Source organism: Solanum pennellii, chromosome 3 (assembly GCF_001406875.1).
Source record: "Solanum pennellii chromosome 3, SPENNV200".
Classification (NCBI taxonomy): Eukaryota; Viridiplantae; Streptophyta; class Magnoliopsida; order Solanales; family Solanaceae; genus Solanum; species Solanum pennellii.
The window spans coordinates 35,419,383-35,441,994 of NC_028639.1; the positions used below are offsets into that span (position 1 = coordinate 35,419,383).

The window sequence follows — 22,612 nt, forward strand, 5'->3', positions numbered from 1 at the left end:
CCAAGTGGACAAACAAGAGAGTCAGGGCCAGTTGCTATAATGCCTGAAATAAACCATGTTAGGCCTGATTTAAACAGGTATTCAGTAAGGCCCAATTGCCGCCAATTGTTCATCCTGAGCTGCCACAGAATAGTTCATCAAAGATGTTAGTCTTGAAAAAGCCCTTCCAAAATGAGCAAGAATCCATTTCATCCTCATCCCCAAGCGGAGAACTTAGATTTTCTCAAAAACAAACAAGTGAATGTTACACCATGAAACAGCCAGCCAGTTTGCTGAAGCAGTTTCTCCAGCAGGAACAAAGTCTCCTTCCAACGAGAAGGAAAAATTTGAAATGATTTTTTGTAGGTTTTACCAATACTTGCTTTAGATAAAGAATATGAAGGTTATGAGATTAAACATCATTTAAAACCTATCTATACGAACATAAATTATGTTGAAACTGGTAATTCCTTAAAAAGTAGAAAATATTATGAATTTATCCTGGTTGACGCAGGATCAGTAGATATTGCATGAGTTAGCTGATAAGTCTGACCCAGATAGTATAGCTTACTCTAAGTTTACTATAAGAAAGATTTTATCACCTGTTAGTTGGCCTGTTGACCATTTACAAACTCCTATTAATCTTTCTGAAAGATTTAATCCTCAAACCTATAATTGGTATGACTACAAAGAAGCCTTGATAAACTTCTTGTATGTTAGACCAACAACCCATACATGGTTTGTTAAATATTGGCCATAAATTGCAGCTTCTACTATCCCCAGGTGGTGCTACGAATGGTGGAGCTGGTTTGGTGGAAATAAACAAGTAATGCGTCGAAGCTTTGCTGAGAAATATACTCAGTTCCAAATCGATGTAAGCATATCAACATTACCAGAGAATATAAAAATCTGTGAGTTTTTTATTAAGAAACATTTATCTGATATTATAAGTTGGACATTTGTAATTGCAGATTTCGATAGGATTAAATTCTTATCAAAAGAAATCAGGATTAAAGGTTGGTCGCCGGCCAAGAAAGATGGTCCTTCTGCTTCTAAGAAGAAGAGTTCATCAAGTCCTTCACCTTCTAAAAGTTAATTGAAGAAAAGGTTAGAAAAGGCCTTGTCTGAATTGGAGGATGATCCAGATGAAGAAGCCATTAACAGACTTCTTGACGAAGCTTCATCACAAAGTTAATGTCTAATTGAGATATTAAAATCGGAATAATTAGTCTTTCAGATAGAGATCATTAAAGATCACAATTATCTAGAAAGAGATAAAGGAGTCTCAAAGAGCCGAAATCTTTATCCTATTAAGCAGATGAACCCAGATAACCGACAGGAATGGCCGACACGATTGGCTAAAGCTTTATCAGCAGTGACCGACAAAGCAAAAGGTTCCTAAAGTCAAAGATTCTTTTCAAAAAGTAACAACTGACAGCGGCAAAGTAAAAGACAGCTTTAAAATCTAATGCTTTCCAAAAAGCAAAGATAAGGAACAGACAAAGCAATCTTTTGCAACCAATTGAACGAAGGCTTTGAGATTCCTCTTATCTTTTCAAGTCTATATAAGACTTTGTGTTTTCCCATTAAAGGCATCAGAAATTTTACCAACACTAAATTTTCTTGAATGCTCTCTCTCACTGTAAACATTATTCAATATATGGAATAAAGTGTTCTATTTTGTAAGTTCTTTTGTTCTTCTTTTATTTTCAACGTGAACATCAATGTAAACGTGACCATCAATATGAACAACAACGTCTACATTAATGTTTATGCGAGTGTGAACGTCGACGTGTACGCCTACGTTAATGTAATCGTCAACCTCAAAAACAAAGTCAAAATCAACGTGATTGTCAACGTAAATATGAATGTTAACGTGAACATCAATGTATAAGTAAACATCAATGTGTTGGTAATATGAACCGAATCGTCAATGTGAACATCAACGTCAACGTGAACGTGAACGTGAACGTCAATGTAAATATGAACGTCATCATGAACTTTAACGTCAACAACGATATAAATGTCTATTCAAACGTTAATTTGAATGTGAATATCAACATGAATGTCAAAGTCCATGTGAACGTGAACGTGAACATGAACGTATATATGTACGTCAATGTGAACATCAACGTCAACGTTAACTTCAACATAAATGTAAACGTCAATGTCAGTGTGAACATAATTCAATGTCAATGTTAATATGAACATCATCGTCAACACCAACGTAAATGTTAATGTCAACGTACATGTAAACGTCAGCGAGAACGTCAATGTAAACATCATCATCAACATCAAATTAAAAATCACCCTAAATCTGAACGTGAACATGAACATGAAATTCAACGTTAACGTAAATGTCAACATTAACGTCAATGTGAACGTCAACATGAATGTTAATGTTAACATGAACGTGAATTTCAACATCGACGTAAATGTAAAAGTGAACGCTAATGTCAATATCAACGTAAATGTCAATGTGAACGTCAACGTCAATGTCAACATCAATATCAAATTCAATGTCAACTCCAACGTTAACAACACTGTCAACATCAACATCAATGGCAATGTTAACATCTATGTTAACGTCAACGTCAATGTAAACATCAAATGGAATGTCAAATTCATCGTCAACGACAATGTGAACGTGAACGTCAATTCGAATGTTAATATCAATGTCAGCATCAGCAAAAACATCAATGTCAGCATGAACTTCAATTCCAACGTGAACATCAATGCCAACATAAACCTAAACATGCTTGTAAAAACAAATGTGATCATAAACATCAACGTTAACATGAACGTATACATCAAAGTAAACATGAAGGTCAATATGAATATCAATGTCAACATGAATGTCAATGTAAACGTAAAGTAACGTCAACGTCAACGTAAATGTGAACGTCAATGTGATTGTCAAGGTGAATGTTAGTGTAAGAGTCAACGTCAATGTGAGCGTGAGTATCAATATCAACGTCAATGTGAATGTCAACGTATATGTCAACATAAAACTGGATGTCAACATAAAGGTAAACGTCAGCATGATCGTCAACTTAAACGTTTGTGTGAACGTCAATGTCAACGTCAACGTGAATGTCAACCCAAATGTCAACATAAAGGTAAACGTCAGCATGATTGTCCCTATCATTGGCATACCCTTGTTTATGAGTTTCATTGAGTTACATTGGTCATGCTTAATATTTATCATGTATTTGGACTCATAAGAAACATTATAATTTATGTTGGCCATGTAAGATTGGTATGATTTAGTCTTTAGCCAACTTTATATCATATTTTTGAAATAACATCGTAAGCCAATTTATTGGCATAGACTAAACTTTCACAAATTATGGTAAACTAGAGTATTGTTATCCAATTCACTTACCTTCATATATATATTATAGTAATCTCATCATGTTAAGCAACAAACTTTTTACATTTAATTAGCTTATATGAACAATTCAATGTTTAGCTTGTTAATTTGGCCTTGAAGGTTCTTTAACTAGATTTGATTCTCATTCTTATTTTTTCTTGAAAAAATTACATTCCAAAAAATTCCAAACATATATAATGTATAACACAAATAGAAATTGGAAATCTTCATCCTTATCAACAAAAAATTTAATTTCATAAACAACTTATAACAATTTCATCTTCTCGAACACATTTGGGCATTTATTATATGGATCTAACCTACAGGTATCGTTCGACATTATTAAATCATAGAAACCTACACATACTGATCAGTTAGAACCACATACCAAACACATGTTCGAGATTACATCTACATACTATTAGGATAAAAAACAAGGATAACTAAGGAGATGGACGTTCAACAATGTCATTGGGAACAACTCTAGTTTTTTATATTCTTGAATTCATGAAGGATTTGAAAAGCCTCTTGGGGAAAGGAAACCAAGAAAGAATACCCATACCTTATGTAGAATTGAATCTACTAACATTACCTTGCACTTTTTCACGATAACTTTGAAGAACTTTTTGAAATCACCGAAGGAAAACTTTTGTTTTTCTTGCGTTTCTTTACTGCTTTAAAGTCGTGCGTTTCGTAGTGAACGATCATGAGCCTAGGTCTAGGAACTTAATATTTAGAAATTTAAGTTAAACTAATTAACTTAATTAATAAATAAATTATCTAATTTACAAAAACACCCCTCCTAAATTGACTAGAATTGGAAGAATACTTGACTTAGCTGAAATCTAGAAATTGCTTAGTGGTTTCAGTTTTGACCGATTAAATTAATTAATGAAGTTCATAATTTAATTAATTATGAAACCTAGTGTAATTACTAAATTAACCCTATGTTTTTAGGGCCATAACAAACCTTTTAACCCATCCTAGGTTAGGTACTAGGATGTTTCTTAGCTAGTTACTTGTCTAGTGTAAGGATTTCGGTTTGACCATTTCAATTAATTAATTAAGTTGTTAATTTAATTAATTAGTGACCTAGGGTAATTACTAATGTAGCCCTAAGTTATTAGGTCCATAACTAACCATTTTAGACCATCCTAGGTTAGGTACTAGGATGTTTCTTGTATTACTTACTAGGTTAGTGTCACCCGGTTAGGTGTTAGGTTGTCGTGTGCACTAGTTAATTTATTTTGGTTAGTCCTAGGTTAGTAAGCTAGTTAGGTAAGTTATTTGGAGCCTACAGTCTTTTAGGAAGCTCAGCCCCACATGGCTTGACCCCCACATGTGCGCCTTCCCCTAAACGCCCTAACCACCCTAACCGAATTCTTGCACATGGGTTGCACATATGCTTGCACATGTGTTGATTCTCATTTCTTATAGTCCCAAGGATCGTCACTATATCCTTGGGCACTTCTTATATTAAATGATAATGTTCTATGGTACCTGGGCTTGACACTTGGATGCCTCACAACTAATTTGTGAGTATAGGAAAAAGTACTTTATCCTAGGGTCTTTATTGGAGGTACATTTATTGAACAAGCTTGTTAATACTTAGAAAATTGGCTAATATTTTTTTAAGACAATATTTTCCAATATGTCCAATATTACTCAATATTGGGCATTGGGATTCCTATGTATCCCCAATACCTATTCTTAAAACTTAATAGGCTCTTCACTAAATGAGTACATTTTCTTGAATGTTACACTCCTACGCTGAGTTTTAACAAAATCAGACACTCCATACAAGAACTTATTCATCTGAGCCTTGGAGTCAGCAACCATGTGAGGAGCATAACTGGAGAGTTGGTTAAATTTGAGCCCATACTCTTGGACCGTCATGTTTCCCAACCTTAAGTTCATGAATTCCTGAGTCTTTGATTCTCTCAACTCAATTGGGATAAACCTGTCCAGAAAGTTCTCACTAAAGTAATCCTAAGTGAGAGTATCTGCATCTGTACCCCCATTTTCCTTTCATTGAGTGTACCAGATATGAGTAACATCCTTCAACTAGTACGATTCCAACTCACCCCGATCATTCTCAGTGACTTGCATTACTTCAAAGATATTCTTGATCTCATCAAAAGAAATTTTGAGGATCCTCATTAGTTTGTAATCCTATGAACTCATACGGATTCATCTTAACAAAGTCACGGACCGTTGCTGCTACTGATCCACCATATTCATTGACATGAGCATGAAGCCAATTATTCTGGTTAGACATACTCTGAGCCAACATCTATATAGGATTTCTGAACTCAGCATTGGAGACTTCTTGATCTGGGACTAGAGGAGCTACATTTGCATTTCTGGCATTCGCATCCCTAGCATTAGCTCGACGAGGAGGCATGATCTGAAACATAGAACGTCAAGTTAGAGTGGAATAAAATCATACCTTAGGCACGATAAGAGAAACAAGAAAGTGAAGTTCTCCTAAAACACTTTGTAGCCTCCCTTTCATTAGATGTGGTGCACTTCACAACCAAAAAAAGGACTTTACTTAGTGCGGCTTTTCAGACATCCTAGGACTCTTAAACCTAGTGCTCCGATACCAAGTTTGTCACGCCCCGAGCTACCCCTAACACGCGTACACGGAACCTAGGACCACATGTGTTACCAAGCTAACCCTGCTGGCATAATCATGAGCATACTAAAGAAAATAAGATAAATACGGTAGTTAAAATATAATTTAAACTTAAATAATGGGGAATACCCATATTCTATAACTGAGATAAATTAAAACAATGAGTTTAATACCAAAGAATATTAACTCAATACTAACCTTAAACTAACTATGTCTTAAAGTAGCCTCTAAACTGGAATACAAATATTGGGACAAGCCCCAGCTAAGTTTAGCAAAAACTGAAACTAAATGACTAAGAGACTAAATGAACTCATGACTATTGTTCTCGGAGAATGAGAATTCACCACTGAATATGATTAAGTGAAGATCGGGAATCGATCTAAGTGTGATCTGGATGATGAGAATCTGAACCTACATCACAAGAAGATGTAACACACGTATGCGTCAGTACTTGAAATGTACTGCCAATCTTGGATAGAATAAAGCTCAAACAAAATATAACCGAACAACCACAAAAGCAAGTATAATAATCTGAAAATGATATACATAATTTCTGAGCTAACTGAATGCACTGACTTATTTATAACATGTTGAAACTAAATACTGATTATACTAATAAACACTAAATGCAAAAGAGTCTTACTGAACTGTGAGAGCTACTAATAACTGATAATAAAACCACATGAGCTTAATGTGGAGTCCGATGTATATGACCCATCGAGAGGACCCAATATACCCTGTCGGAGGTATAAAGGCATGCTGACGTGATCACTAAACTGATTGCCCACAGAGGGGACTTACAAGCTACTTGGCTAGTAGTTCTCAGACTAATTTGGTAGGGTGAACCCTAGTTTAACTTGGTATTATGCTACTACGAATGAATTATGTAACTAACTAATTATAAGTTTATGTAAATACTAGAAAGCTCAAAATTGAACATATAAACTGAGAATGCAAAAAGTAATCTAGTATTTTATGCATTTATAACTGAGGCATGTATATCTGAAGTAACTGAGATATCTGACCTAGCATATGTAATTCAAGAACTAAAGAAATACATACCTAAGGTTCTTAAAGTCATGCGATAAACTGAATAATAACATGGAAATCAGATTCGAAACATATAACTAATTAATTAACGAAGTTCTGTTGAAGTTATAGAAACCCTAGGTCTAAGCATGATATGGGAATCAAGAATCTGACTGAAAACTAGGGACCCAATGGGTGAAAGGAACCCACTATTGAAATCCCACATACTTGGTGATGAAATTCACGGAGAAACACATAGATTTCGGGGCTGGAACTGCTGGAACATTGTTGCGTTCTTTAACTAGCGTTCTTGAAGCCATGTTTATTTTATGAAGCGGTTATTATGTTGTAAGATGTGTTTATATGATGTTACCTTGCATATTAGTATATTTCTATCTTGAATTGTCTAAATTTTTTGAAAATTTGCCCAAAATCACTGTAGCATTGAAACTGCTCACTGTAAAATTTATTGGAAATTTGAATATGTGATTCTTTGGTATAAAATTATTGTAAAGTTTTTAGAATTTATGTATATGAGCATGGTATTGAATATAAATGAGTTTTGTTTATTTGGAATGAAGCATGTGAGTTTTCTAGCATGATGAGTTATAGAATAGCCTTCTGGTTTGTTGTTGTGTTGTGAATCTCTTGACTATTTGCAATTGATGTTTTTTTCTTTGTTGTGTTGTATGGTATGGCTTTAAATAAGTTATTATTGTGTATATAGGCAGTGTGTCGAGTTACGTGGAGTTTGTAAGTGAAACGTCGAAGAACGTCCATGACGTTTGAAAGATGTGCCTTGAAATGACCTTGTGTGTCTAAGCATGTTTCGTCGAGTTTTACCTGTTCGTTGTGGAAGAAATTCATGTGAGTGGTGCTAAAATCATATAATATAATTTTTGGGTTGGAAACTTCCAATAAAAACATTCCCAAGGACTATCCAGGGGTCGTTGGGGAAGGACCGAAAAAGTGATGCCAAGACTGTCCAAGGCAGCCCCAAACGACAGAGGCAATTGACGAGTCGTGGGCCAATCGACACCCCGTCGATGGGTAATTGTTGTGGATACTTAGTATTTGGAGGGAATATACCCATTTTGAGTTTCTAAAATAAACGGCGGAAGGAAAGGACTGTCAGTTTATGGACAAACGGTCTGTCGACTGCCAACCGTCGAGTGAGTTTGTGTTCTGCATGCAGTTCACTATTAAGTGATGGGTGAAAGTGAAATCTCACTTCACTTACAAAAAAGAGGATTGGCTTTTCCTTAAGGGTCTTTTTGGTATTTTAAGAGTGTATATAACTGTTTAACACTTTGAAGATTTAATTCTTCTAAATCAAAAACCCAAAATCCCATAGAAAATCGTCCATTGAAGTCTAAAGTCAAGGAAGATCTTGAATTTTTGAATTGAGTGGAGATTATTCATTCAATGGGAGAATTATCATCATTGATGTATGGATTTTGATCCTTGAAAATATCTTCATCAAGGAGCCCAACTCTCAAGAAGTTTTCTAAAGTTCTCAAGTTGAATTGTCCAAATTTCATGATTCTACCATGGGTTCAAGCATCAAGTGTTTTTAAAAGTTTATTATGGATAAAATTGTTATTGTATTCATGATTTTAACCTAAATTACTTATGAACTCATGAATTGGATGAAACCTAGATTTTGACTAAGTTATGTTTACTTGATATTGACTTAATGATTACGAATTCTAGTGTAGATTTCTATGGGTTATCTAATGACGTAAAGTTGTGTTCAATTGATATATAGGTTGTATTAGATTGTTGAATTTGTATTTAATTAACCTAGTTTCATTGACATTCATAGTTCTATAGTGAATTATTATCCATTGCCATTGGTAAGGGCCTTATGGTATTGAGTTGAATGATTTAGCATCAAATTGAGGTGTTGAGGGTGGAGTGGTGGTAAAATTACCTATTTCATTTATTTTGATGTTAATTATACTTCAATTATGTTGTTATTGGTGTTGTCTACTTATGGTTGCGGTCTTATGTGCTTTACTTGCAATGGATGTGGTCTTGTCGGCGTTATTTTAATTAATATGATGATCATGTTCTTTTCGGCAAACTACTTGAAGTGTTATGATGATTATGTGAAGTATGATGATATCTATCTACATTTTAAGCAATGTGAAAGTGTATGCGTTCTATTGATGATATATTGATGATCATGTTAGACTATGATTGTGGCTTTGTGTGTATAGTCATAAGGTTTATACTTGGTTATTCCTAATTGACTATATCAGTCTATGTTTGTAACATTGATGATGATATTATAGTTTATAGGATGAGTTGAAGATGATATTGTTATGTCTATGTGTTTCAAGAATGGCAATGTAATATGTGCTAAAGTGAAGTATGTGGTGTCTTGTCTTGGTGGACTTGTGTCCCTTGCTTAATGTATGTATGAATGTGAGTATGTGATTTCTTGACTTAGGATGATAAATTCTCTTAGTCTTACATGTATCAATGACATCTGACCTTGAATGAAGATAAAAGGGTCTTTTATGTGAAACCTTGAACCTAGTGGTAAGGTTATGAATGTTGAAGTCGTAAGCCGTAATAATATCCTTCAAAGTAAAGGAATGACGGACTTAAGGTTAATTCGCTGGAATGGCATCATTTTAATCCTAAGGAAATTCATAATGAGCTTCTTGTAGCCATTGTAAGGTAACCCTAGAAGACCTCTTTGGTAGGGTATATGTAATTGGGTTATGAACTTGGTACGCAACCCTTTTATGTGAACCTTAAGTGTGAATTACTCTATGAGAACAAAGGCTAGCACCGAGTGAGTATGGTAAGGGAAGTAGTTTTAGTCAAAGAATTAGACTAGAATACAAAGCATGCCCTTCATATTCCTTAACCATTTGCCTACATGGCCATATGACTAAGTTCTACCATTGGCAAGTAGAATAATCTCATCAAAGTAGGAAAGAACTCTGGATTCCATTTCTTGCTATCATGGTCTATGTCGATTATTGCCTATTCTCATTATATGTAATACATATTAGCATTTAAGAAGTGCCGTGAAGTTTGGGTGGTGGTATGGGATGCTATCTAGACATAGCAAAATAGGCTCTGAAGGTGTTATTGGGGGTTTCTAGGTCTTGTCCAAGACCATTACCTGAATGTCCTTTAAGTGATCTATGAATCTCAATGAACTAATGAACTAATGACTCATGAAGTATGTTAATTGAATAAGTACTTATCTAGAGTAGATAAGTGTTGTCTAGTTAAGGTGTGAAAGGGGCATAGGAATGGTCACTTTGTATCTTACCTAAATGCGACTTAAGAATGATTCTAGTTAAGGATGATGTTAATTATGGGGACACGATCGAAACTTAGGAAGTCTTAAGTATTATTTAGGTATTCTTGAAGAGGACAATCATGGACGATATCTTCTTGATCTACTTAAGTAAGTCTTCTGATAGCCTTTGATGAGTAAATGTTTATAATCTATTGTTGATATGTTTGATGTATTGATGTGTGTATGTGACTCATTATAAGTAGTCTTGAGTATAATTTAGGAATGCTCAGGGAGGTTGTACGGGCGGTCTGTCTTTGTGTTGCTTAGGTGGGTCTTAGGATAGCTATTAGTGAGGAGATTACATGCTAGAAAGTGTTAAAATGTAAAAGGAAGCACTTCACTATACAATGAAATGGATTTACTGTAGAGTGACTCTAAAATTAAGATATTTTGTTTAAATGTTATGTTATGTGTTTCTAAATTTTTAAATATTGTTCTTATGATTATAATAGGATTTTTAAATGAAAAGATGGATACTTCGAATAAATGTCCATTTTCATGATTTTTATGCATTATGCCATACTTAGTACATGTTGTTGTACTAGCTCATTGCTTTTATCTATCTCTATTGTTGTTGGTAGGTGAGGAGCATTCGGGAAGAAAGACTTGGACCGTAGCATCGTTCAAAAGAAGTTGAAATATGTCCTCATTTTACTCGAGGGCATATATTATGTTTTCTATGAGAAGTATTGTAATATACTAGGTGTTTCTAAATTAGTATTGTATATGGGCCATTTCTAAAAAATATTCTCGTGTCTTAATCTTGATGAGATTGAGACTTAGAATTTCCTATGACTGTATAGGAAAGATATTTTTAAAGACTATGCTATGCTTTGTGAAAAATTTTAATTTCGCACTACTTTTAATTTTGTTATGCGAAGAATGATATGTAAGTGCTTGTACAAGACCTTCGAGAGGTCAAGTATGGTGGTTGCAATCCGAGATTGCCCCTAACTTCTAGGGTGTGGTTTTGGGATGTGACAAACTTGGTATCAGAGCATAGGTTATGAAAGTAGTATTAGGAATCAATAAGTCTCATCAAGTCACATCTAGTAGAGTCTTGACAATCGGTGTGATTCGCGACACATCTATGGTCGAGAGTCCATAGGACGATAGAGTTTCCCTTCTTTTCTACTCCTATGTCGTGGTGTAGAGTAAAAAATATGAGTACTCTCTTCTTTTGGTTTTCCTTGTGTTTCTAGGAAGATTAATATGAGGAGGACACCGGCTAGGAGAGGTGAGGAGAATGAGGTGCAAGATAAGATATCTTCTCAAGATGAGGAAGTTGACAAAGTTCCTCAAGGTGCTCAAGGGGCTCAAGGTGATCATGTCCTTATTGTGGGAGGAGGCAATGAGGATCCCCTGGAGTTGAGTAATAGGGATATTAGAGAGTCTTTGCTTTCTTTAGCCTGAGTCGTGACTACTCAAATGGAGAGCACTACGAAACCTCCTATCTTTCTTGGCTCTAAGGTTGGAGAGCATCCCCAAGAGTTTCTTGATGGAGTGTACAAGGTGTTGAGTGCTATGGGAGTTGCCTCTAGGGAGAAGGCAGAGTTGGCTTTGTACCAATTGAGTGATGTTTCTCAAATATGGTACACTCAATGGAAGGATAATAGGCCGGAGGAATCGGGTCCTATTGAGTGGAAAGAATTGAAAGAAGCTTTTCTTGGTAAGTACTTTCCCCATGAGAGGAGGGAAGTTAAGGTAGAGGAGTTTATCAATCTGAAGCAAGGAAATATGAGTGTTGAGGAATAATATTTTAAGTTTTCTATGTTATCTAGATATGCCCCTTCCCTTGTGTCTAATCCGAGGGATGAAATGAGTCATTTTGTGACGGGTGTGGCTGACTTTGTGAGGGAGGAATGTTTTCCCGCTATGCTACATGATGATATGACCTTAGCTAGACTCATGGTGTATTCCCAATAAATCGAACAGTCTAAACATAGGAGAATGGCTAGAAGATTGAGAAGGAGTGGTGCTAGTGATCAAGAGCAACCTAGGTTTAAAAAGAGGGCTCAAACTCAAGATGGACCTATTGCTAGGGTGAAATTGGAGAAAGGAGGTGGTTCTCAAAGTGTCAAACCTATATGTGTCACTTGTGGCAAGAAACATTATGGTGATTGTCTAAGGGGTACCAGGAGTTCCTATGGTTGTGGTATGGATGGACACAAGGTGAGAGATTGTCCTATGATTGCTTCTAGGGGAAGAGAGAGTAAGCAAGTTGCTCCTAGTGCTCCAAAGGATGATGCTCCAACAAAGAGGCATTGCTATGCACTTCGGACTAGAGCGGAGAAGCCAAATAGTGATGATGATGAGGGTAAGTCCTTGTATTTTTTTAGAGATATGAGTTTCTTCTAAGTGCAGGGGTATGGTTAGTAGATGGGATAGAATTATATAGAAGTATGTTGCATGTGCATGATATTTAGGAGTTTTGTTGAAATTGAATTTCATTAGCTTCTTGCATTGTGTATTTAATGAAGCCATGATTATGTTGTAAGATATGCTTATATGATGTTACCTTGCATATTTGCATATTTCTATCGTGAATTGCCTAAAAGTTGCATTTTTGAAAATTTGCTCAAAATCACTATAGCATTGAAACTACTCTGTAACATTCCAGAAAATGTACTTGTCTAGTGAAGAGTCTACTAGGTTTTAAGAATATGTGTTAGGTTACATAGGCATCCCAATGCCCAATATTGAGTAATATTGGGCATGTTACAGAATATTGGCTTAAGGATGTTAGCAAATTTCGATGTATTAAAAAGTAACTTAAAATACACATTGATGTTTAGACAATTTCTATGTATTAAGATATATTCTGATGTTCAAATGCTCCAATCCAATCTTGTTTAGGAATTGTACATGCAATGAAGACCCTAAGATAAAAATTTTGATTTCATTTTACACAATTTAGGTACGAGGCATCAAAGTGTCAAGCCTAGGCACCATAGCACATGATCATTTAAAATGATCATGTAGATTAAGTATTGTCCAAGGACATAGTGAGGGTACTTGGACATGAAATGAGCAGCAACACATGTGCAAGAACATTTTCAACACATGTGCAAGCACATGTAGAAGAGACCAAGAGACCAAGCCTCAACGAATTTGGTTATGGCGGTTAGGGGCAGGAGCGTGCACGGGTAAAGCCATGTGGGGCCTAGCTTCCTAACAAACTCTAGGCTATAACTAACTTATCTATAATCTAACTAACCTAGGATTAACAAAATTAAACTAACTAGTGTACCCGAAATCCTAAAATCTAACCGAGTGACACTAGCCGGATAACTAACTAAAGAAACATCCTAGTACCAAACCTAAGATGGTCCAAAGAGGTTGGATTATGGTCCTAGTGACTTAAGGGTACTTTAGTAATTATCCTAGGTCACTTAATTAAATTATAAACATAATTAATTAATTAAAAATTGACGATCAAGCGAGACACCTTAGCACATTTTTAGATTTGGCTAAGTCAAATGCTCTCCTATTTTTAGTCAATTTAGGAGGGATATTTTTGTAATTAGCTAATTAATTATTTAATTAAGTTAATTATACTATGTTGAATTAGTCAATATTCAGTTCCTAAGACTTAGATTCATGTTTAACTAGGTAAGAAAGCTCACAACTCAAAAACAGTAACAAACGTATGAAAAACAGTGAACAATTCTCCTTAGGCGATTTCAAGGCAATTCTTCAAGATTTTTCCTGCAAAGTACGGGTTGATATTCGTAGATTCAATTATACAGTAATGTATGAGTTTTCTCTCTTGGATTCCTTTCCCCAAGAGGCTTTTCAAACGTTTTGAATTCAAGAAAACCGAAACTAGGTTTGTTCCCAATGAGATTTTTGAATGTTTATCTCCCTACTTCTCCCTATTTTCGATTCTAGTAGTATGTATAATGCAAATCTCTAGCATGTTGTTGGTATGTGGTGCTAACTTATCATTATGTGTAGGTTTCTATTATTTGATATTGTCGAATGAGACCTATATGTTAGATCCGTATGATTACACTATTATTTGCATGAGATAAGAAATGTTTTATTGCCAACTGTGTTTGAGAAGATGAACTTTTTAAAAGTCGGCTTGCTTAAAATGATGAGATTACTATAGTATATACATGAAGTTAATCGACTTGGCTAATGATAATCTCATGACAAGTTTTTAGTGAAAGTTTGGTTTATGACAATAAATTGACTTACAATATTATTTCCAAAATATGTAATATAATTGGCCATTGAAAAATCCATACCAATCTTATATGGCCAACGTAAAGTATGATGTTCTTGTAAGGCCAAATACATGTTAAAGTATGACAGGACAAGTTGTAACTTAATGAACTCATAACCAAGGGTACACCAATGATTGGGAAAAGTCCCAACATACCCTATATAAATGAACTTGTGAACATAGTAGAACGTTGAATAAGTCCTTACAACATTCATAAAGACTACCTAATAATGTTGAACAAGATAAGATTAGCAATGAAATAACATAAAAGCTTATGAGTCATGAAATTTACCTAGAATGGGGCGTTAAAAGAAGTAGACAAGTCTCACTTGCACCTAAACAATTATGTTAAAGATACTCACATAAGAGAGCGTTGGAAATCGTGAGACAAGTATCATTCAGACCATAATGATAATGCAAGATTCAAGTTCACATTAAACAAGTAAAGAAAGGGATGACAAGTCATCCATTGAGGTAAGCATACCTCATACTAGAAGCAAGCCTCCATAATGTATGAGACAACTCTAAAAGTTGTAAAGTATGATAAATTTAACAAAGCACCAATAGACTAGCAATAAGATTGTCAAAGCACACGTAAGCCTCATGATATGAGACAACCACCAAGGTGGATAAGGGTCTCAAAAATCTCCTAGTCTTTGAACTACGTTGCAAGCACAGGTTACTAGCTAGTGGATCCACCTAAGAAAGCTAGGAAGTATTCGGTTTCACTTTGGTTGGTGAACCACCTCTTTTCAGTGTGGGGAAGACACTGGTTTTGATGTTAACTCACATGATCTATGTCGGTTAAATGCTAGTATTCAGTTTCACTTTAGTCGGTGCACCACCACCTTTTAGTGTTGGGAAGACACTAGATTTCATGTTAGCTCACATGATTTATGTTAGTTTAATGCTAAAGATTTCATAAAGAATGTATGAAAGAAAGAAAGAAAGAAAGAAAAGTATGTACAAAGTGAACATGAAATCAAAGAAGAACATATGTAAGTTCAAAGTGAACTAAGTAAACAAAAGCATAAGTAAATCAAATTACCAGTTTTTGATAAGAATGAAGTTACAGTTGTTGACTTATGCCAATAAAGGGAGAAAAACATAATGGCTTATCAATGCCACATAATCATTATATCATGAAAATGATAAAATAATTGGCATAGCCAGTAGTCTTTATATTATGAAAATTATCAAATAATAGACATAGCCAATAATCTTTATATCATGCAAATGATCAAATAATGGGCATAGCCAATAATCTTTATATCATTCAAATGATCAAATTATGGGCATAGACAATAATCTTTGTATTATGTAAATGATCAAATAATTGGCATAGCCAATAAAGATTGGATTATAAAGACATCATGCCCAATTTAACAAGAACGGAAAGAATAACTTGTAAGTAGGGTAGTCAAATCATTTCCTTAGTCTTTTGGATTACTTACTTGATTCATTGTAGGAATGAGACTATAATGAATCATTGCACTCGTAAGTAAAACATAGGATCAAAGGATATCATTGAACTACACAACAAAAAGAAGAAAAGACTAAAAATAAACTAAGGCTGGTGGGAAGACCTTTCGGCCTAAGGGGAAGCAAAAATATAAAATTTTGCTCGAGTTGTTCTAAAATTATGTTCATGATCCCAAGGTCTTATGTTCATGTAGAAAATGAGTTGTGTGATTTAAAAGCATGGAAATATGTCATATTCATAGCATGATTCATAAATAACGAATTAGGAATGTAAAGTGACTTTTTCAGTTTCCAAAAATGGCATGTTGCTATAGGAAGAGGTTTCCTTGATCGTGCATAGTGCTCGTGTGTTTATGTGCAGACACCCATACTTAGTACAAGTGTGTAATGACGCTTATACTATTACTATTTTTAAATGCGCAGGTCCTTGAAAAAGATTGAAGATTCGCTTGAAGTTGTTTTAATTAGTACCTCCAGACATTGGTAGGTCCTCTTGAGTTCGAGGATGCCTACACTTTATATTCTAGCTTTAGTAGATTAGACATAACTAGTGGATGTTGTCCCTAGTGTTTCTATTCAAATATTTGTTCAAGCTTTTATATTTATGTCGGTTTGGCAACTATTATTATTACGAATTCATCATTTCAATTGTTCAATCTATTAATAGTTGGTTGTTTAGTTTGAGCTATTACTATATCAATCTTATGCATAAATTATATGAATTCTAAGTACACTTCAGTAAGTTAAAAAGTTTTAATTTTTCCACTACATTTAATTGTATGATTGTGATGAAATCTACGAAGAGGCTTATCTACGACCTCTGAGAGGTTAACTACGCCGGTCTCATCTACGGTCTAAACCCGGATGTGACATGCTCACTGTAAAATTTTTTGAAATTTGACTAATTGATTCTTTGGTCTAATATTGTTGTAATGTGGCTATAACTAATGTATATGAGCATGATATTGAATATAAAAAGTTTTTTTGCCAATCTTAAAAGCAATGTCAACGTCAATGTCAACGTTAATAGCAATGTCAACGTCAATGTCAACGGCTATGTCAATGTCAACATCAACATTAATGTCAACGTGAACATCAATTGGAACATCAACATCAATGACAACATCAACGTCAACGTGAATGTCAAGTCGAACATTAATATCAATGTCAATGTAAGCAAAAACATCAATGTCATCATGAACGTAAACATCAACGTGAACATCAATGTCAACATAAACCTCAACATGCTCGTAAAAGAAATGTGATCATCTACGTCAAAGTAAGCATGAACGTATATATAAACATAAACATAAAGGTCAATATTAATATTAATTTCAACATGAACGTCAACATAAACATGAAAGTCAACGTAAATGTCAATGTAAACATGAATGTCAATGTGAATGTCAAGGTGAACGTTAACATAAACGTCAACGTCAGTGTGATCTTAAGCATTAACATTAACGTTAACAATATCTATGTCAACGTCAACCTGAACGTCAATGTAAACGTACACATCAGCATGAATGTCAATGTAAACGTCAGTGTGCACATCAATGTTAACATAAACGTCAATGTCAACATCAACATGAACAGCAATGCAAATGTCAACGTCTACGTGAATATAAACGTACAAAAGTGAACGTAAATGTCAATGTTAACATCATTATGAACGTTAATATGAATGTTAATGTAAATGAGCATGTAAACATTAACCGGTCAACATAAACGTCAACGTGAACGTCCACATCAACATAAACGTCAAGGTCAATGTCGATGTCAAGGTCAACATCAACATCAACATCAATGCCAATGTTAACGTCAAAATCAACGTGAATATCAACATAAACGTGAACATCAATGTAAATCTCAGATTGAATGTCAACATAAACATCAACGTTAAAGTTAATGTAAACGTCAATGTCAATGTGAACGTCAACATCAATGTGAACTTCAACATAAACATCAATATGAACGTCAACATGAACGTCAACGTGAACCTCAACGTCATCGTCATCGTGAAAATCAACGTCAATTCGAATGTCAATATGAATGTAAACGCGAACATCAAAATCAATGTCAACGTCAATGTAAACATCAACGTGCACTCGAACATAAATGGCAACGTGAACGTGAACATTAATGTGAACTTCAACGTGAGTGGCTACTTGAACATCAACATGAATGTCAACATGAACGTCAATATAAACATCAACATGAACATCAACAAAAAAGTTAATGTCAATGTCAACGTGAAAGTCAATGTCAACGTCAACGTAATCACCAACGTTAATGTCAACGTGTATGTCAACGTGAACGTGAATTTCAAAGTGAATGTTAATGTCAACGTCAGCATCAATGTAAACATAAATGTAAGCATGAACATAAATGTCAACGTTAATGTGAACGTCAACATAAACGTCATCGCGAACGTCAATGTGAACTTGAATGTCAATGTGAACATCAACATGATCATCGACTTGAACATCAACGTGAACTTAATGTAAACGTCAATGTGAACATCAACGTCAATGTGAACGTCATTGTTCACATGAACGTCAATATGAACATCAACATAGACGTCAACATCAATGAACGTACACATCAACATAAACGTCGGCATCAACGTGAACATTAACATCAACATAAACCTCAACATGCTGGTAAACACAAATGTGATCGTCAACGTCAATGTAAACGTGAATGTAAATATCCACTTAAATATAAACGTCAATGTGAGTATCAATGTCAGCATGAACATCAGCGTAAATATGAACATGAACATAAACGTCAACTTTAATGTGAACGTTAATGTGAATGTCAAGGTGAACTTTAACGTCAACATCAATGTAAACATTAGCGTGAACGTTAATGTATACGTGTGTGTGAACGTCAACGTTAATGTCAATATCAACGTGAACGTCAATGCAAATGTCAATGTGAATGTAAATGTCAACGTGAATGTCAACATCATTGTCAACGTCAACGTCAATGTGAATGTCAACGTAAACATCATTATGAACGTTAACATGAATGTCAGCATGAACATCAATGCAAACCAGCACATCAATATCAATGGCAACATCAACATTAACGTCAAAATCAACATCAATGTCAACGTCAATTTGATCCTCAATGTCAATGTCATCTTAAACGTCAACGAAAATGTCCATGTGAAAATCAATGTCAACGTCAATGTTAATGTGAACGTCAACATCACATCAACATCAATGTAAACGTCAATGTTAATGTAATCATTTATGTCTAAATCATCGTCAACGTGAATGTCAATGCCTACATTAACATCAAGTAAACGTCAATGTGAACGTCAACATGCACGTGAGCATAAACATCAATGTGAATGTCTATGTGAACGTTAACATGAATGTAAACATGAACGTCAATGTGAACACCAACATGAACGTTAACATAAATTTCAATGTGAATGTTAACGTGAAAGTCAATGTAAACATCCACAGGAATGTCAATATGAATGTTAATGTGAATGTCAACGTAAAGATGAACGTCAATGTGAACGTGAATGTCAACGTGAATGTACATGTCAACGTGAACATAGATATGAACATCAATTTCAACGTCTATATAATTGTCAATGTCAATTGAACGTCAAAGTGAACATTAAAGTCAACATCAACATCAACGTAAAAGTAAATATCAGCAAGAACATAAATGTAGATGTTAATGTGAACGTCAACATAAACATCACCGTGAACTTTAATGTAAACATGAATGTTAATGTGAACATCAATGTGAACATCGGCGTGCACGTCAATGTAAACATTAATATGAACATCAACCTCAATGTAAATGTCAACATTCATGTAAACATAAACATGAACGTCAATGTGAACGTCAAAGTACATGTAAATGTCAATCAATAACATCATCATCAACATAAACATCAACGTTAACGTGAACATCAATATAAACATAAACCTCAACATGTTGGTAAAAGCAAATGTGACCATCAACATCAATGTTAACGTTAACATAAATATCAACGTAAACATGAACATCAATGTGAACATCAATGTAAATATGACTAGCAACGTGAACGTCAACATCAACATCAACGTCACTATGAACATCAGCGTTAACGACAACATCAATGTGAACCTCAATGTCTATGTCAACGTAAATCTAAACGTCAAGATAAACTTAAACGTCAGTGTGAACGTCAATGTATATGTTAACATCAACAAAAATGTTAATTTAAACATGAAAGTTAGCATCAACGTCCACGTCAAAATAAACATCAACATCAATTATAACATGAATGGGAATGTCAACGTGAACGTGAACATCAACATCAACGTGAACATGAATATCAACGTAAACGTTAATGTAAATGTAAATGTGAATGTTAACATCAACGTCAACATCACATCAAAGTAAATGTAAATGTTAGTGTGAACACCAACGTCAAAGTCAACATCAATGTGAATGTCAAAAAAAACATATAAGAAAATGAGAACATCAACATAAACGTAAACGTCAGCGTCAATGTGAACGTCAACATCAACGTCAATGTGAACGTTAATGTAAATGTGACAGTCAATATGAACATCAACGTCTACGTCAATGTCAACGTNTCTTCTGTATTGTATCCTTGTAGTTTTCTCCTTGTATCCTTGTAACATGTTTGTGTGAACGTTAATGTAAATGTGACAGTCAATATGAACATCAACGTCTACGTCAATGTCAACGTGAATGTGAATGTCAACGTGTACGCCAACATCAACGTAAAAGTCAACCTCAACATTAGAGTCAAAGTCAACGTGATTGTCAACGTGTGTGAATGTTAACTTGAACGTCAATGTAAAAGTAAATGTCAACGTGGTCGTAAATATGAACGGGATCGTCAAAGTCAATGTAAAGATGAACGTCAATGTGAACATCAACGTCAATGTGAAAGTGACCTTGAAGGTCAATGTAAATGTTAACGTCAACATGAACATTAATGTCAATTTCAACGTCAATGTCAATTTAAACATCAATATGAACGTGAACGTCAATGTGAACATTTACGTGAACATGAAAGTCAAACTCAATATGAACGTGAACATGAACTAAATTTTTACGTCAATGTGAATGTTAACGTGAACATGAATGTAAAAGTCAATGTGAACGTGAACATGAACGTAAATATGTACGACAATGTGAATGTTTAATTCAACATCAATGTACACGTCAATGTTAGTGTGAACGTAATGTTAATGTCAATGTTAATATGAACATCAATGTCAATGTCAACGTGAACATGAATGTCAATGTACATGTATACATCAGCGAGAACGTGAATGTAAACTTCAGCGTCAACATCGACGTAAACATCACACTGAACATGAACGTTAAAGGCAACTTGAACAACACCGTCAACATCAATGTCAATGTGAATGTCAACATAAACGTTAACGTTAACGTGAATGTGAACGTCAATGTCGACATAAATGTGAAAGTGAACATCAATGTCAACGTCAACATAAATGTCAAGGTGAATGTCAATGTCAATAGAAACATCAACATCAATGTAAACGTAAATGGCAACGACAATACAAATATCAACATCAACGTAAACATTTACTAGAATGTCAACGTCATCATTAACGTCAGCGTGACCTTGAACGTCAACGTGAATGTTAATATCAATATCAGCGTCAGCAAAAACATAAATGTCAGCATGAACGTCAATGTCAACATGAACATCAACGTCATTATGAACATCAATGTCAATATAAACCTCAACATGCTGGTAAAAACAAATGTGATCGTCAACGTCAACATAAACATAAACGAATACATCAACATAAATATAAAGGTCAATGTGAATATCAATGTCAACATGAACGTCAACGTAAATGTGAAAGTCGACGTCAACGTCAACGTAAACGTGAACGTCAATGTGAATGTCAAGTTGAACATTAATGTAAACGTCAACGTCAGTATGAACGTCAGCTTCAACATCAACGTCAATGTGAACGTCAATGTCTAGGTCACCGTAAACCTGAACGTCAACATAAATATAAACATTAGCGTGAACCTCAACATAAACATTAGTGTGAATGTCAACGTCAACGTCAATATCAATGTCAAAGTGAACATCAACTTCAATACTATTGTCAACATCTACGTGAATGTAAACGCCAAAGTGAACGTCAATGTCAATGACAACATCATTGTGAATGTTAATGTGAACGTGAACATGAATGTCAATGAAAAATTGCACGTCAAAGTCAATCGGTCAACATAAACGTCAATTTCAATGTGCACATCAACGTTAACGTCAATATCAACATCCACATCAAGGTAAACATCAACATCAACATCAATGTCAACGTTAAAATCAAAATTAATGTCAATAATCAACGTGAACATCAATGTAAATGTTAGCTTGAACTTTGCCGTAAAAGTCAATATCAACGTCAACGTCAATGTCAACATCAACATAGACGTCAATTGTGAACATGAACCTGAATCTCAACGTCATCGTTCACGGGAACGTGAACGTGAATGTGAACGTCCATGTGAATGGAA

General features: G+C 34.7%; 1 protein-coding gene across 1 annotated transcript; it reads right to left on the reverse strand.

Annotated features, from left to right (window-relative positions):
• Positions 1-17,504: 17,504 nt before the first annotated feature.
• LOC107013342 lies at positions 17,505-22,565 on the reverse strand. Its single transcript, XM_015213274.1, has 7 exons — positions 22,481-22,565; positions 21,969-22,204; positions 21,315-21,416; positions 20,122-20,218; positions 19,117-19,205; positions 17,868-17,925; positions 17,505-17,671 (listed from the first exon to the last, which is right to left on the reverse strand). The coding sequence occupies exons 1-7, from the start codon at positions 22,563-22,565 to the stop codon at positions 17,505-17,507; spliced, it is 834 nt and encodes a 277-aa protein (XP_015068760.1).
• Between the last annotated feature and the right edge of the window lie 47 nt (positions 22,566-22,612).

Coding starts and splice junctions, on each gene's coding strand:
- LOC107013342 (XM_015213274.1), bottom strand. CDS start 22,565: ATGACGTTGAGATTCAGGTTCATGTTCACAATTGACGTCTATGTTGAT. Junction 20,219..21,314: donor ACGTTGACATTGACATTGAT/GTTCATATTAAC, acceptor CTTGACGTTTAG/ATTTACGTTGACATAGACAT. Junction 17,926..19,116: donor CCATTGATATTGATGTGCTG/GTTTGCATTGAT, acceptor ATTCAATCTGAG/ATTTACATTGATGTTCACGT.